At 42.4% G+C, this 16,563-nt stretch overlaps 1 protein-coding gene across 4 annotated transcripts; it reads left to right on the plus strand.

Annotated features, from left to right (window-relative positions):
* The first annotated feature begins 110 nt into the window (after positions 1 to 110).
* zfand4 (zinc finger, AN1-type domain 4) lies at positions 111 to 13,578 on the plus strand. 4 transcript variants are annotated; one of them, XM_077495733.1, is made up of 10 exons: positions 111 to 205; positions 2,369 to 2,692; positions 4,098 to 4,173; positions 4,564 to 4,631; positions 4,737 to 4,923; positions 5,210 to 5,354; positions 6,162 to 7,334; positions 7,943 to 7,997; positions 10,813 to 10,930; positions 13,217 to 13,578. In XM_077495733.1, exons 2-10 carry the CDS (start codon positions 2,509 to 2,511, stop codon positions 13,350 to 13,352), a joined length of 2,142 nt encoding a protein of 713 aa, XP_077351859.1. In that variant the 5' UTR covers positions 111 to 205; positions 2,369 to 2,508; the 3' UTR covers positions 13,353 to 13,578. The 4 variants fall into 4 exon arrangements, with proteins under 4 accessions (XP_077351859.1, XP_077351858.1, XP_077351860.1 ...); XM_077495732.1 differs by having other exon boundaries at positions 150 to 490; XM_077495734.1 differs by having other exon boundaries at positions 159 to 252.
* Positions 13,579 to 16,563: the final 2,985 nt, after the last annotated feature.

Consider the following 16,563-nt stretch of genomic DNA (forward strand, 5'->3'; position numbering starts at 1 on the left):
AAGCAACGGTTTGTTGCATTCTGGTGTCAATCAACAAGGCCCACCCCTATACCTCATTGGCTACACTATGTGTCAATCAAACCTGCAACCCGCCTTTTTTCTCCTAATAACCAACATTCAAGACAGCAACTGGTTATGCCTGGTGTCAATCAAACTCCGCCACGGAGGTGCCGTCTCGCCCTCCCCCGGTGTCAGTGACAGACAGGTACGACGGCGTCGCGACCACGGCGACCTAGCGCAGACGCGACCCGGGTTCGTTCCGTTTGTGGCGTTGAACGTGATGTAATGCTCTGTTTTCGCGAACGTAACGCCGCCCACGACGACGACACCGGCGCACGGGGAGCGAGGACGGAGCCCACGGGTGTAGCCTAGCTCGCCGGCTAACTAGCTCGGAGCGGTAGCCATTGTTTGAGTTGTTGGCTAACATGGCAACGTCGGATCAGGGTAGCAGCGTCAGCTAGAAGGGCAGCTCGCCGCCTTGTTATTCACGGTAAGCTTCACCTCCCTCCTAAAATGTTTAAATACCGCGTACGTGACCGTTCTGTCAAAAGAAGCCACTGGAACGGCGTATAAACGCTTGCTTGCCATTAAACACGGTTGCCTTTATTAACCCATCTCGTCGCTGTGTTAACGCAATGTTTGACTTTTGCTGCCTTTTGTGTCAGTGTAGCTTGTAAGCGCCTCACTCGAAGGCAATGGGCATCTACATCCTGGCGAAGGCCTAATTGATGACCGAGCATCCCACATAGAAAGCAAGACATCCCATAATTTCCCATTGTGTGCAGTACTGTATTGCCTTTTTAAGTAAGCTCTTGTAATCGGCTATTGTGCACCGGTGGCCACAACATTAGGTACACCTGTCCACCCACCCCCAAACAAGGATGACGATGACACAAAGGTAATGGCATGTGCAGCTTTGTGTGTTCATTCACAGGCCAACACCATTGAGGTTGCTGTTGTAAGCAACTGTTCAGAAGCAATGTGGGTTTTAAATTGTATTGCATCATGCTGAGGTTATCCTAATTTTCTCAACCATCAACCAAAAATACATAAAAAAATAAAGTGGTGCCTTGACACGCAAGTTTAATTAATTCCATGACCATCTATGACTAAATGCACGGGTATCTTAGACCCAAATGAATTAATATGCTGTTAATCCGTTCCAGCACCACAAAAAAGTGGCAATATTTTTTTTTTCCAATTAGAAAATATTGCCCTATTGCAAAAAGAAAGCTAGCTATGACTGCAGCTATCGATTTTACTCAATTGTATCAATGATTCCATTGAATAATTGGATAAAGCTTTACTTTGCATTGAAGTTGATTATGTTAGCATTAAGCTAGCAGTCATAATTAGCATAATTATGTATTTGATCTAAATACACTTTTTTTTTGTAACAGTAAAATAAAATCCGGCAAAGTGGCAAAAAATGTTTGAAGACCTGTTTTTTTAAGTATTTTTTTTACATTTTTTTTAAAGAATTGTTAACTACCATATCTGCTAAATTGGTACCGATTCGAAAGTGATTTGAATTTAGTTCTCTGACACCGAACAACGTTATGTTTTTAGCAAGTCAAAGTAAAAATAAGCCAAACAACTTGATTTCTTTTTCTTTCTTTTTTTTGCTTAAAGAAACATTTGGAAGCAGTTTCAATTGTATCTCGAGGCACCACTGTATGTTTACTAGTATAATGGTCACGGAACAAATGTAACTTGTGTCTCAAGGCAACAAGTATTAAATGACTGCCCCATGACCATCGCCAATTAAAAGTTAGCACCAGTGTTTTGGGGGAAAAGCTGTATACATTTCACTCTTCCTCTGAATTCAAAATGTAGAACACATGACGTGGGTGTATCACTGTGACGATCGCAGGCCGGGCTGAGTTCAAATGGCACCACTGAGAGGGCTCTCCTGCTGCACATCTGATCTTTGACTTCTGGCCAAATCCTTGTACGTGTCTCTGAATCTTTCATGAGGCCATTGTACACCCGAACTTGCACTCAGATGCACTTCTTTTTTTTTTAGTTCCACCGCAGCGCTTTCACCATCCTGTCAATGTTACCCGTAATGTAAACGTACCTTGAGGTGAAAGTGGAATTGCAACTCAAACTCAGGAGAAATATTTCATTAACAGTTTATAGGGAGTGTTTTAAGAAACATAATAGTTATTAACTTTTTTTGTGTAAAGAGAAGTTACTGTAGCTACGGTATTATTAAACACTTGAGCACTTGATTGTCCGTTAAGCCTATGAAGCACTGGGGGAAACCCTGAAATCCCCTTGGCCGCTATATAAAGAAACATAAAGAAACATGCAGATCTGATAATATTATAACTCTGTTTTTGTTTGCCCCCCCCTTTCTTAACAGTTGTGGCCATCCCACATGATGAGTGACAGTCCCCCGACCAGGAAGCACAACCTGCCCCTCTCCCTCTCAGCTTGGGCCACACCTCCGCTTTGGCTACCCTCCTAAAGCCCCCCTCCTCCCTCCCCACCCGACGGCCCGAGATGACCGACAGGAAGGAGCCTCCCTTCTTCAACGACGACCGCGTGGGAGCTTTTCACCACCAGCTTCCGCTGTACGATCCCATGGAGCTGTACATCGAGACCCTGACCGGGACGTGTTTCGAGCTGCGCGTGTTGCCCTTCGAGGCCATCATCTCAGTCAAGGCCAAGATCCAAAAGCTTGAAGGTACGCGAGTAAATGTGGAGAAAAAAAAAGCAATTTTAATGTCCTTAATGATGCATCTGCAATTGAAAGCGCAACAGGCTCCAGTTTATGAGCGTCAGTGTTACTCTGACCTTGTAAAAAAAATAAATAAATAATACCTCTGTGCTGTGTTTATGCGAAGAGGTACGTCAGCCAGTGTTTTTGTGACTGCGCACACCGCTCCCACTCCCAAATGGTGACTTGGCTCAAGTGCCAGGTCACAGAGTCCAATCGCTCACTTCATTTGCATTCCCAAGATATCTCTTGAGATCAGCCCGTCATTCTCACCTTTTCCTTCACTAGACTCTTTCTAAATGGAAAATGCATTTCGAAATAGATGCTTTAGTCAACCACGAGGGAAATTCACTGTTTTGTTTTAGTAGTCTGCACAATGAAAACAACACACAGCAAAGCAGGCGTATTGTATGACTATTGACTACTATTAAAAACGAGGAAAATATTAACTCCTTCGCAGCTTGATCACTGTAGAGGCGGCATGGCATCGCTTTGGAATTGAGATAAAATCAGACTTTGAGTACCGTATTTTCCGCACTATAAGGTGCACCGCATTATAAGGCGCACCTTCAATGAATGACATTTCAAAACTTCTTCCATATATAAGGCGCACCGCATTATAAGGCGCATAGAGTAGAAGCTACTGCAGTGGCTGCGGTTGCATTAAGAGTACAATAGATCAGGGGTGGCGAGATCCGGTCCTCGAGGGCTGCAGTCTTGCAGGTTTTGTATATTTCCCTTCTTCAACACAGCTGATTCATGATCAGCTCATCAGCTGCAGAAGCCTGATAACGAGCCTGTTAATTGGAATCCTCTGCACTTCGAGTAGGCAAATCTATAAAACCTGCAGGACTCCGGCCCTCGAGGACCGCAGTTTGCCACCCCTGCAATAGATGGAGCTGTGCTAAAGGGAATCTGAACAAAACAGATGAGTCAGTCTGTTCATGACCGGTAATTGAATACAACCCGGCATTCTGACAACTTTGTTCACTCCCAAAACAAGTTACCGGTAGTGCAGTCACAATATAGTTTCATATTAACAATATAACAATAACTCAATATTGTTCAAACGTTATATCCATCTCTGCAATATTTTTCAGTTCAGTATTACTGAATTGCACTTTACCATCTTGGATAGCTTGGCAGTGATCTTAAACTATCACATTATTCAACTAACCATTTATAAACACAAAGTGCAAAAAAAAAAAAAAGTACAACTGGGCAGTAGATGAATCAGGTCCCCATTTGCAGTAGCATTGATCTGTCGAAAGGGGGCAGTCATGAATCAATTTTAGTGACTTGAACTATAGATGCTTGTAAAGCTGTGGAGCTCTGTATTGATTTCTCTCATGGCCTCTTTGTGTCTGTAAAGGAATCCCAGTTACCCAGCAACACCTCATCTGGAACAACGTGGAACTGGATGATGAACATTGTCTACACGATTACGGGTAAATGTAACCTGCCTGCCCCCCCACCAAAATTTTCTTCACACCAAATCTACTGTAGCCGTTATTCAACCATGCTTAATGAATGACTAACTTTCCATGTCTCCCCCGCAGCCACAATGATTCGTTGTCATGTGCTGTCATTGAATTCGTTACGCGGCTCGTTACAGCGCCGCACTCTTTGTACTTTTTGGAAATGAAGCGTAATGTGTTCTATAACAAATGTTCCACTTGATGTCCTCAGTCAACATTCAAATTGATCTGGAAATCAGATTGTTTCTGCATTTTTACCCCCAAACATGGCCTTAGTTGCCCCTTGGCTTCTGTTAGAATTTTCTTTCTGTTGCATTAACAGTCAGCGTGTGTGCTTTTTTTTTTTTTTTTTTTTCCCAGCATTGCAGAGGGCTGTACTTTGAAGCTGGTCTTAGCTATGAGGGGAGGTCCAATCAACACCAGAAGGGGTAAGGAAAAGACTACTTAATAGCCGCACACAGCTTATTTTATTTATTTTATTTTATTGTACCAACTAGTGCGGCTCTCCTGAAACTTTTCTCTTCGTCTCTCAGTAACCATAGAAGATCCAGTGAAAGATTTGGCGGACTCGATGGAGGGTACAAAGGAGGAGGGTTGGGAGAAGAGTTCAGCCAACAAGCAGGTCACGTTTGTGGTCTACCGCGAAGGCGATCAGCTCAACTTCTTCCGGGTGGTGGACAGAGGAGACGGTTCCCTCACGCCTCTGTCTGAATCACTCAGGTCTGCATTCAAATACTGTGAATTTGTGTTTCACTATTCACAAATTCTTCTGTTGGGGGAAAAAAAAAACTCACCTATTTGCGATATTGTGACAGAAATGTTGATTGAGGTCTAAATGCCACAAGTAATTGGTGTCAAGGAAGTATGTTGTATGTCGTAGGTTATGCCAATGATAGAATTGCATGCAAATTCACCTTACAAATTTTCGACATGGGAACAGAAACTCGTTTTTGACCATTTTACATATGTGCTCATGTGCTCCTTTTTTTCTTTTTTCTTTTTTTAGTGGCAGCTCAGTGTACAACATGTGCACTGAGGAGGGCGGTGTCAGCGAGCGTTCTGCTGCTGCGCAGAGTTTGGAAAACTCCATCACCATGAATAAAATGAAGCTGCTCAAAGCCAAGATGGAAGACATGAACATCAACAAGAAGGTACGGCGGAAGTTTGTTTGAGAATTGATGCTTGGTTAATAACATCTAGTGACATAAGTTGCGTTTGACAACTTAACCCAATGAACTACGCTCGCAGTGCAGACATGGTATATGTAAAGCTGACCTTTTACAGGGGAGTTTAGTACATTCTGCTTTGTTTACATTGGAGAATTCTTAAAGAGATACTTCACTTATTTAGCCCATTATAGAAATAAAAAGTTAACATTTTGTCGATAATTGATTTGATACTTTCATTATTTTTCACGTACAATTAGTACCTTTAAAAACACATTTTGCAACTTGCAGTCGACTGAAAATGACATCACAAGGGCTCAGGTAACCAATCACAGCTCACCTGTTTTCTAGGTTTGGTCATGTGATATTCACAAGCTGACCTGTGATTGGTTACATGAGTCCTTGTGATGTCATTTTCAGTCGAAAGCAAGTTGCAAAATTTGTTTTTAAAGGTACTAAATGTACGTGAAAAATAATGAAAGTATCAAATTAATTATAGACAAAATATTATTGTTTGACTGCCAAAAATGGATAATAAGTAAAGTATCCCTTTAAGCAGAAACACCATTGCAGTACTAATTAGTGGTGCAAAAGATCAAATTAATCAAATATTTTATAAAATTGCCAGTCAAACTCTCAACAGTAAATATTCAGATTTTTGTGGTCCTCCATGTAAGTGGACTTATTTGCAAACATCTGCTTTTACTTTAGAAAACATGTTTGCCATGTTGCTGTCATATTACGGACCAAACCAATAAATAGCATTTGTTTGTTCTGGTGTTTGTTCTGCAGCCGAAGAAGACGAGTAAGGCAAAACAACGCCCGCCCGTCGGTCTCCATCCCTGCGGCGGCCACCCGACGCCTTCCATCACGCGAATCCATCAGCGCCTCTTGCGTTCGCTCCCCCAGATGAACCCGTCTCGCCAGTCCAGTGGACATCTACCTCCCATAGCGGACCAGGAACTCCCGGACGCGCCTCCTCCGCCCGCCGCCGCTGCTTCCGCTTCCTCCCAGTTGCCCGTCCCCAGACGACCCTCTCCCTCGTTCCCCTCGCCGTCTTGCTACATGCTTCAGGAGGAGGAGTCGTGGGAGACGTGCCCGCCTTTCGCCAAGATTCGGCCCCCTCCCAAAGTCTCCCGCTTGGACATCGGCGGCACCCGGCTGATGAGGGACTGCGTGTACCCCCAGCTCCCTCCACTGTGCACCAGGAGTTCGCACGAAGCCGCGGTCGACCCGCTCAAGCCCGTCGGCGAGGCGGTCGGGCTGAGTTTATTGGACGAGGCCGGCGGGCTGGTGGCGCCGCCGCAGACCGCCGCCTCGTTCGGCGAGCTGGCGGACCCCCTGAGTGTGGATCTGTCGCCTCAATCGGAGGAAGCTTGTCGAGCCTTTGACGTCGGGGCGCCGCGTCAACTGCCGCTGCCCCCCTCCCCGCTCAGCGCTTGGGCACTCGGGCGCGGCGGCGACACCCTGACCGGCAGGGCGGACGTAACGCAGCTTAGCACTTCCTTCCATTTAAACCCTCCGTCGCCGTCGCCCTCTTCCACCTCCCCAAAACCTCGTTTCCAGCCTTTTGACTCGCCCCTCCCCCTTCAAGTGCATTCCGCAGCGCAGGTGAAGCCGGGCAGCCTGTCCCCTCTCCCGTTGTCCGGTCACGCGACTCACCTGCGGGGGGTAAAGGTGGAGTCGCCCGGCAAGAGGCCCGAGCTTCTCTCCAAAAGGGAAGCCAGAGGCATCACCAAGATGGCCAGCCAAGCCTGTCGAGAGCAACTGGGCTCCCTGAGCAACGCGGCGCTCCTGGCGTCCCTGTCGGCGAGGCCCGTGGACGGAAGCGGCGTGAGGAGAGGCAGCCTGGGCCTTCCCCTGCCCCCTGCTACTCCCATAGGACAGGGCATCCTGGGATCCAGACTGCCGGGGCTCCCTCCGGAGGACGTCGCGCGACACCGAGCAGCAGCCTCCTCGCACATGGTGAGCGCAGACGGCCGTCTGTCTTTGTTTTGTCACTTCACTTTGCAGTGGAACATTCACGTACATGTAGGACTGAATGATTTTGGAAAATGTTTTGTTTTGTTATTTGATAAGCGATTAGTTTTTTTTTTCCATGGTCCCTTTCCCATGTATTTTTTTTTTTAACCAAAAAAAACCAACACACAATTAATCAATCAATAAATTAAGATGACTGACCGACCAAAATGAAGCAGAGCCCTACAAGTGATCCTTCGCGACTGAGAGACCAACATTGTGTGTCGAAGAGGAGCTATTTTTAGCCCAGGCTGGTAATGGAAGTCACAGTCTTCAATGCATCATCTAATTTATAAGCCATTTATTTTTAATCATCATCCAGTAAGATGAATTTGAAATGAAGAGATTTGGAATATTTAACAATTTTAACTTTTAATTTATGCAATATAATTTTTTTTAGGGGCAGGGCGTTGTAGTCTCGAGCTTTAATTTCACTAATATTCATGTGTAGTTAAAAAATAAAAACAAACAGTATTTCCTGTTATTAGAACAAAAATGGATCATTTTCAGTGTAATTGAGTCCCCCTTAAATACTCGACTTTTTGTTTCCCCAGGCCAACAAATGTCTGGTGTCCGGCGGGGGAGTCATGCCTCCATTTGGGAGAATTGGTAAGTAAGGCGCAGAACTTGCAAATACGTTAACTTTCCTCTACAAGTCTTTAGGCAATGCACGGCCACTCCCACCACACACCGGTTAGCACCGTCTGCCATATTTTCTATACGTTGCATTCCTTCTTCGCAGGGTGTGGCCGCCGTTCCTTTACATAAAGGAACTTGACTCTTTTGTTGCAGCAAACATATGTGCTGCTTTTTTCTCCTTATTTTGTTTTTGCTGTATTATTTAATTAATATTTAATATAATTAAAAAGAAATGTAATTTAATATGTATTAATAATAATAATAATAATAATAATAATAATGTTATTATTATCTATATTTTCGATGTATTCTCTGTATCTGTCTCTATCTGTCAATCTTCTCTCTCTGTCTCTCTCCCGCCCCAGTATTTTTCAAAGTCCCTTTGTACAGGAAAAATGTTCAGCATAAAAAGGCAAACAAATCTACCATTTTGTATGGCCAAGTAGCTGAAGAGGACACACAAAAAAGAGAGCGAGAGAGAGAGAGAACATTCACAAAACATTTAATCTGTTCCTTGTGCAGACAAAAACAAGGTTCTAAGAAAGTGTCCTCAAAAAACGAGCTGTTTTTGTGTAAAGGCCTTCAGGTCAAAAGTATTCATCATTATTGCTGAAAAGAGGACCGACATCTGCATGCAGCGGGTGGTTAAAGGTTTACATTACCCTGTTAGGATTTGTGAAATAGTGGCTTTTTTTTTCCCCCAAAATGTGACTGAAAAGGGACCATCTCATTATTTTCTTTCTTACTATGTTTGTTTAATGATTGTATTTTTCTGAAATGCCTCATATGACAGATTCCGTACATGCTGATTTAAAAAAAAAAAATAATTTTTAATGTGATAATTTTGATGATTAGAGTTCCATCTAATAGAAACCCCAAATTACTACCTCAATATCACATATTACTTAACTTAAACAGTCAAAATATTTTTTTAATATAAAAATAGGGACATGCCTTTTGAAACTTTAGCCTTTTGTGTTTAAAGAATCGGTGTATGATTTTCCCTTTTATGAATTGGAAACTACTGTCTGTTTCATGGACTACTCTAGGATGACAAGTTGTACTTGTGGAAGATACGCAGCAGTGTATGACATTCCTTTATTGTCAGCAATTTCACTGAAGATGTCCCCACTGCCGGTCAAACAAGTGCAGTCTGTTGCTGCCGGCGTCACGCCGCAACCGCGCTGATCCAATAAATGTCTGATTTGTTGCAGACCAAGGTGCGCAAACGGCAATAATAATCCCATCTTAGGAGCCATTACCATTTTATCCGTCTTCTCATCCTACTGTGAGCTAGCTGCTCATTATCCTCAATTCTTTTCTCGGGGAACAATTTTGACAGGAGGATTGGGTTCACAGACTGAATAGAACCGTAAGGAGTCACACAAATAAAACGCCGCTGCGCAAACAAGCAATCTGTAGAAATCCGGACTATTGATCGTACGCCTCTGCTTTCGGGATGCGTTTGAAGATGGCAACACTTGTTTTGTTTGTTTGCTCGTAGCTTTACCTTGAAGGTCAGGCGCCTTCAAGCTTGTATAATTTCCACTCAAAATATCTCTGAAATGCCATTTTGGTACAGATACAGGCGTGTTGCCTGATAATCATGGGGGAGCCATCAAAACAACTTGCTAGCCGTCATTCTCATCTTTTGACGTGGACTGCTACGTTAGCTTGTTGCGCTAGCTTGTTGCACTAGCTTGTTAGCTTGTTGCGCTAGCTTGTTGCGCTAGCTGCCGATTGCTTTGCTGCCATCTGCTTGTCACTTGTAATCACAACACAGAATATTTTATTGTGGGAATGCTGAGAGCATCCAACATACGTTATTCGGATTTTTATTCTCCTCGCTTCTTTGCCGAGAAACAACTCCCACATAATACTTCCGATTTACACCGTTCAAATTTCAACTTGCTTCAAAAATTCCCGCCTTCCGGGGTATGTGTCATCTAATTCCACATTACTTAGAGTACTGGCACAATTTAACATTAAATATCAACTTTCCCCCATTCATTTTCAATGGGACTTTTTCCCAAGTCCCACTTTCCACGCCCACTTCAATACATAAAACGGATCATCATTAACAGGTCTCTGACACTGCTCAGTGGCGTAGTTAGTTAAGTGCATGGTCCACTAAACAGGAGGTCCCGGGTTCGAATCCCACATCTACTGTGCATTGCAATATGGCAATTATACTTTGTGATATAACTGTATGCCAACTTACTATCATACCAGGAAATGCATTACAATTTCACTGAAATGATTAAATGCACGTTGGCTTTCATCAGATGGCTATTTTAAAAATAAATACTCAATTAGCCATAAATTTGAACAAGGCAAGTTAGTGCAGTCATTTAGAGCAATTTCTTCCCCCATGGAGAGCTTGGGTTCAAACCCCGCTTGGACCACATTTTAGTACATTCGATAGTTTGATAACAACTGACTATCGTTTCAGGAAATGGATTATAATTTCTCTGAAATGATTAAATCCGACCTTAGACAGATTGCAGTTCAACTTTTCTTCTTATTCATTTATCTTTCAACTTCAATTAAAACTTTGTCATTTTCGCATAATTTATCTTTCGATTTACTTCATAAACATACAGTTTAGCATTCGGCTATTAGCATTCAGCTTTCAGCATTCCCACGCAATTTCTCCAGAAACTGCACTTAGTCTAGTGTTACACAAGTAGTTGCTTTGATTTATTTTTGTGTGACAGAAACATTCGCCATTAAAGTTAAGTGGTTCAACTTAATTATCTTTATTGTTTTTTTCCTCCTCTGTAAGGAACTCCCACGTACCACCTACCTCCAGTCAAGGCCCCCGCGGGCACCAAGAAAAAGAGTTCCAAGCACTGCTTCCTTTGCGGCAAGAAGACTGGCCTAGCCTCCAGCTACGAATGCAGGTACGAGCGAGCGCAGTGCCGCCAGACTTGAAGTCAAATCCGCCGCCGCTGTACTCGTCAGACCGCTTTGACCCGCGGGCCATCTCGGCTCCTCTGTGAGAAGACGACCGTGGCGGCCACGCAGAAGATTGTTTCGGCTCACTCAGGCTGAGCGAAGCATCTGATGCAACCACGAGCAACCGCTAAAATGGGAAAGCTCGTCTCGCTATCAAGGCTAACTGTTTACTCAACTGTTTAACGCCATTGATACAGTTGAGTCATTCTCATCTGGAATTTGTTGGTACACTCCCCTCCGAAAATAGCTGAACAATGAGGTGCAATTCCTCTATTTTTGCAGGAAGAGATGCGTTCAAATTAACTCATTCACTGCCAGTCATTATAGAAAATTTTTACATTTCCAATACTCACGTGATATTCCATTCAATAATTATATATAAACCGAATCTACCAAATAACAGAATAGACTCCCTACTTTTTGTCCCGTCCCGTTCTTTTATAATTGACAGCAGAAAAATGTAGGTTTGCCAAAATACAGCCATTTCTCCCATGGACTCTGAAACTGTGTTTATTTCCTATAAAATGGGGCAATGATGTCATCTACCGGTGGTTGGGCATCAGTAAAGTTGTTTCCAAGTTTGATATTTACAGTGGAGCATGCTCAGATTCGCCCCCATTTAGCACCGCTCTAAAAAATACAATTGACAAGTATACTTGTCAAAGGCAGTGAATGAGTTAAAATGTCAGCTACTTGCGTCGAAATCTGACGCGTATCTTAGAAGATGGCTCCTTTTGTTTCAAACCAGCCATTTTTTGTCATGTAAGAAAACATTATTCAAGGCTTCCGTTTTGTAGACTACATTCACAATAGACCCTTCCAGCTGACGTCACTGCTTGCCTCACGCTCCGCCCCCTGGAGGGCAAGCCTCCCTTAAGGAATGAATGTAGATAGCTTGGTTTTCGGCGAGCGTCTTCGTTAAAAAGTGGGAAATATGTCAAGTGTCACAAAAAAAAAAAAAAATGTCCCGAGTAGGACACGACATTACTGCGATTCATTGAAACCAGCCGTTTGGAGCCTCTGCCCTCCAACCAACTCCATTTTTTTGTAGATAAAGTGGAAGTGGAAGCTTAAGGTATGTTGTTTTTGGTTGAAACAGGACATCAATCACTACTTTCATGGTGTAAATTGTCATTCAATAAATGGTTTGTGTCCGGATATACTCGTCTTGCTATATATCAAAGACTTCAAGCTATCTTAGCTTGTTAGCCGCTAACAAACAGACCGCACGTTTACAACACATTCCTCAGCAGAGATCAAGCCTGATTTAAAGTGTTGTGATAATATTGTTACATCGTTAACTTTTTGTTCAAATTTATTTGAATGCTTATGCAAAAAAAAAAAAAGTGTGAATGATTGTTTCACTAAAGATAATATGGCACATTCATCACGTCTGCCTGCAATTTACAATCAGAGGTTAATGTTAGGACCCAAACTACCTGATATCAAATGATTCTGAGCATATCCTCGTACTTTTTGTGGGTGCAAATCAGTTGCGTCGTAGTTTCGCGCTAGTCACCGTGCTCGTCTTTTAACTCCTCACTGTCTTCCGTCTGCTTTAGAATCACTGTCGGCAACCGAAAGAATGATCTCATCTTTGTTTTTTGGGTTATTAGAGCATCCGTCGGCCGCGCGCAAGTTCACCATAGCATCGGTAGCTGAATTATCAACTGTTTGACCTATTATGTAGCTCACACTGATTGTTTTCTAATTCATTCGCATTGACGCCCTGCCCTCCACCACAAGGGGCGCACTTAAACGTGACGTCACACTAGAAGGGTCTATTCGAAGTGTTACCGTGAAATACCACAGAGCTGTCTGTGAGTCATCAAACAAAATTGTGAAGCTTAATAGAAGATGGAAGATCAATCGGCGCCGTTGCGCAAACATTAGCCGCAGCCGAAAGCAGAAATTGGAATGTCCCAAGGGAGAAATAAAGCCCGCCTGTGTACCAAGTAACAGATGTGTAACCGGTAAGCCGACAGAACCAACAGGAGGAGCTGAAAGGAAAGATCCTAAAAGCAACTATTAGTGACATCAGCAACAACTTAATTAGTACAGAATACGACACAAACAAGAATACTTGAGTACAAATACGAACCTCCAGAAAAATGTTGGCAATCCCCAGTCACGACTTCCACCACACATATTAATTAATATGTCACACTAAAAACAAAGCACTGTTATTTATAGACGTGACGAGAATATCTGCTTTTTGATCGGTCACTCAGGTGCGGCGGCAACTTCTGCGCCGCTCACCGCTATGCAGAGACGCACGACTGCTCGTACGACTACAAGGGGACGGGGAGGCGCTTCCTGCAGGACGCCAACCCGCTCGTCAGCGCTCCCAAGCTGCCCAAGATCTAGAAGGGCCTTCGAGAAAACCACTGAGGACGCGTTCAGCCTGGACGGACGGACAGACGGACGGATATTATTCACCGACGTGTGCTTTGGGTTTTTTTTTTTTGGTTTGTTTTTGTCCCGGTCTCAGCCAAGGTGAACTCTCCTGTGAAAAACTTGTGGACAAACAGCAGATGATCAATGTGAAAGTGTTGCTTTTATTTTTATTTGTTCAATGAATCATTGAAGTCTGTGCACGTGCGTTTTTTTTTTTTTTTTTGGCAAAATATCTGCTGCATGTTCAGACATTTAAAAAAAAAAAAAAAACGCTGATTGATTTCCATTGGGCAAGTCGTGGCCAGATGCACTTTAGAAATATATTTAAACTTTTATTCTGGGCTGAGGGGTCTTTTTTTTTTTTTTTTTTTTTTTTTTTTTTTAATTGATGTCTGTGTTTGTCTCATAAAGTGTTTGTTGTCATTTTTTCCAAAATTTTATCCTGCGCCTAAAACGTCTTGTCTTGATACGGGCACATGCAGATGACCACACAAACAAACTGCACCCACGTGCGTGTTTATAGTATTTATTCATGAAATATTTAAATTCAAGTATGCAGTTTGTGTCTGTTTGAATGCCAGTTATAATTGTGTATAATTGAGGATGGCGGAGGACAAAAGGAACGGGATATTTAAATGTCTTTTGCAAGTAAGGTGGTTGCCATAATTATTATTTTTGTTATATTTTCTTTTTAATGCTCAGCCGTTGCAAAAATCTCCAATGCTGTCATCATATCTGCAGGGGTTCGACTTTAAATAAAGTTTCTTTCCTTACCTTCAGATGCAACCACTTGGTCCTCTAATTCATTTCCTCAAATATCGGCCGGCCATCTTAACTCATTCACTCCCAACCATTTTCACTTCAGTGTTTTCCTGGATTTTGACTGATTTTTCAAGGCCCGCAAAACATTATGTTCTATTGCTATAAAAAATATGGAACATACCAAAAGAGAGACTAGAGTCTCTTCTTTATTCAGGGAAAAAAAAAGTATATTCCTATCTGTTTCCGATGTGCAGCAATTAGCAATAGAACATAGCTAAGTCTCATCTTTTTTCACAATTCTGCTTAGAACTGTGGGGAAATTAGCTTGTTTTAACATGGCCTGGTTGATCTCTTATACTCTGCTGCCACTCAACCATTTTCTGCAGTAGAGAGACTGCATCAAAGCCATCTCTATGCTCTGGCATAAAAAAAAAAAAAAAAAAAAAACGTATAAATATGTCTTTGGGACACAAAACATTTAAAATATGACGTATTTACACGTTTTTGGGAGCTAATGAGTTAATTACGTCGAATCGTTCATATTTATCCACTTGAGTCAGTATGGGCCTCATGTTTCCCAAAAGGAAACTTAAAAAGCAGGTCGTAAAAGGTTATCTCAGGTCATAGACTTGTTTTTCAGCCCGTATAACCCACTTTATCTCTGTTGCTAACCAAAACAGCAGTACCACACACAAAGTTTGACTTATCAGTACAAATATAAACAAGTTCCCTCACCTAAATAAAAAAAAAAAGATTCTAATGTTATGTGAAGTCTTAAACAAGTAGACTGATTGTTAAGAGTAGATCTCTATTGCTAACCAAAACAGCAGCAGCCAGTTTGCTGCAATAGTCACACTGGAACAAACCTCATCAAGTCATACCTCAAATTAAATCTCACAATGGCGGCAGTGGACTTATTTGGCCATTTGTAGGCTTGCACATGGACATAATGACATAAAGACGCATTTTTGATAATACTTGAATTGTTTCCAACCAAGCTGGACATGTAGCCACCTCCAAATTGCTTTTAACAGTTGTTGACTAATAATATTGACTCATTCTTGTGGCAGTGATGTGCTGGTTACTTAGCAACAAGATGGCATCTTTTCTTGTATTGATCACAGATGTATAAAAGATAAAACAGTATTTTGCCACATAACATAAATACTTGTTTGTTTTTTTTGTGCTTGGCGGGTGAGTCATGAGGAATTTGTGTTGTTTACATTGCCTCTCAGCCTCAGACAAAACCTGACCCGAGTCACGTCTCAGTGTCTGGATCGACGGACGCTCTACCTACCTTTTCGTGTTTGCAGTGTTACGGCTGTGAGTTCATTGCGCTCTGCATAAACACCAATTGACCTTGTGAAGCTGCGATGGTCACAAATAAAATACAATAAATAAAATATTCAATAATTTGTTTTTGTCAACTCAAATTAAAGCCATTGATTACCGACCGACTTTTAAAACACCTGATTTCAGTGTGTTAAAAAAAAACAAAAAAACGTGCCACTGTGCATTTCTGATCCTAATCCCTGGATTTCACGCATCCTTGTGACGCCAAAGACACATACATGCATGACAATTTGGCAAACTCACTTCAGTGGGGAGAACAGAAGCTCCGTTGTCCCTCCCCAAGGACGGTGTGGCACCCTGCGCATTCGTAATCAGGCCTAAACACAAGGACAACTTTCGGCACACATGGACAAAGATGCAGAATGATGAATTCCTCTGGTTAATAAGTCAGCCTCATGCCAACATGCTAAGACATGGCTGGTACTGATTCATTTTTTAACAACATAACTAGAAGCAATCAAAGACCCTGCAATGACATGTTGGGATTTGGGAATCTCCCTAATGGGGCACCTGAACTCATTTGCTGCCAAAGACGTATTTATACGTTTTTTTGTTTTTTGTTTTATGCTAGAGCATACAGAAGGCTTTGATGCAGCCTCTAAACTGAAGAATACGCTTGAAGCAATGGTAGTTATTACAAAAAAAGCCAGCAGGTGGCAGCAGAGTATAAGAGATCAAACAGAGCCATGTTGCAAAAAACTCTTTTCCCCACTGTTTTAAACAAAATTGTGATGAAACTTAGCTATATTCTAATGCCAATTGCTGCAAAACGGAAACAGATAGAAATGTACTTTTTTTCCTGATGAAAGAAGAGATGCTAATTTTTCTTTTGGTAGATTCCATGTTTTATAGCAATAGAACACAAATACTCTGTGGGCCTTGCAAAAGCAGTCAAAATCCAGTAAAGGGGTTTGCATCAGTGAAAATGGGTGGGAGTGAATGAGTTAATAGCCGCTGCTGGCTAATGGCTAATAGGGCGCCCTAAGACTGATGTTAATTCATTTTAATGACAAGTGGAAACCACCAGACACTGTAAAGACACATGGGGATTCTCCCTAATGGGGCC

This window comes from Festucalex cinctus, chromosome 14 (genome assembly GCF_051991245.1).
Source record: "Festucalex cinctus isolate MCC-2025b chromosome 14, RoL_Fcin_1.0, whole genome shotgun sequence".
Taxonomy (NCBI): domain Eukaryota; kingdom Metazoa; phylum Chordata; class Actinopteri; order Syngnathiformes; family Syngnathidae; genus Festucalex; species Festucalex cinctus.

Coding starts and splice junctions, on each gene's coding strand:
- zfand4 (XM_077495733.1), top strand. CDS start 2,509: ATGACCGACAGGAAGGAGCCTCCCTTCTTCAACGACGACCGCGTGGGA. Junction 4,924..5,209: donor CCTCTGTCTGAATCACTCAG/GTCTGCATTCAA, acceptor TTCTTTTTTTAG/TGGCAGCTCAGTGTACAACA. Junction 5,355..6,161: donor ACATGAACATCAACAAGAAG/GTACGGCGGAAG, acceptor TTTGTTCTGCAG/CCGAAGAAGACGAGTAAGGC.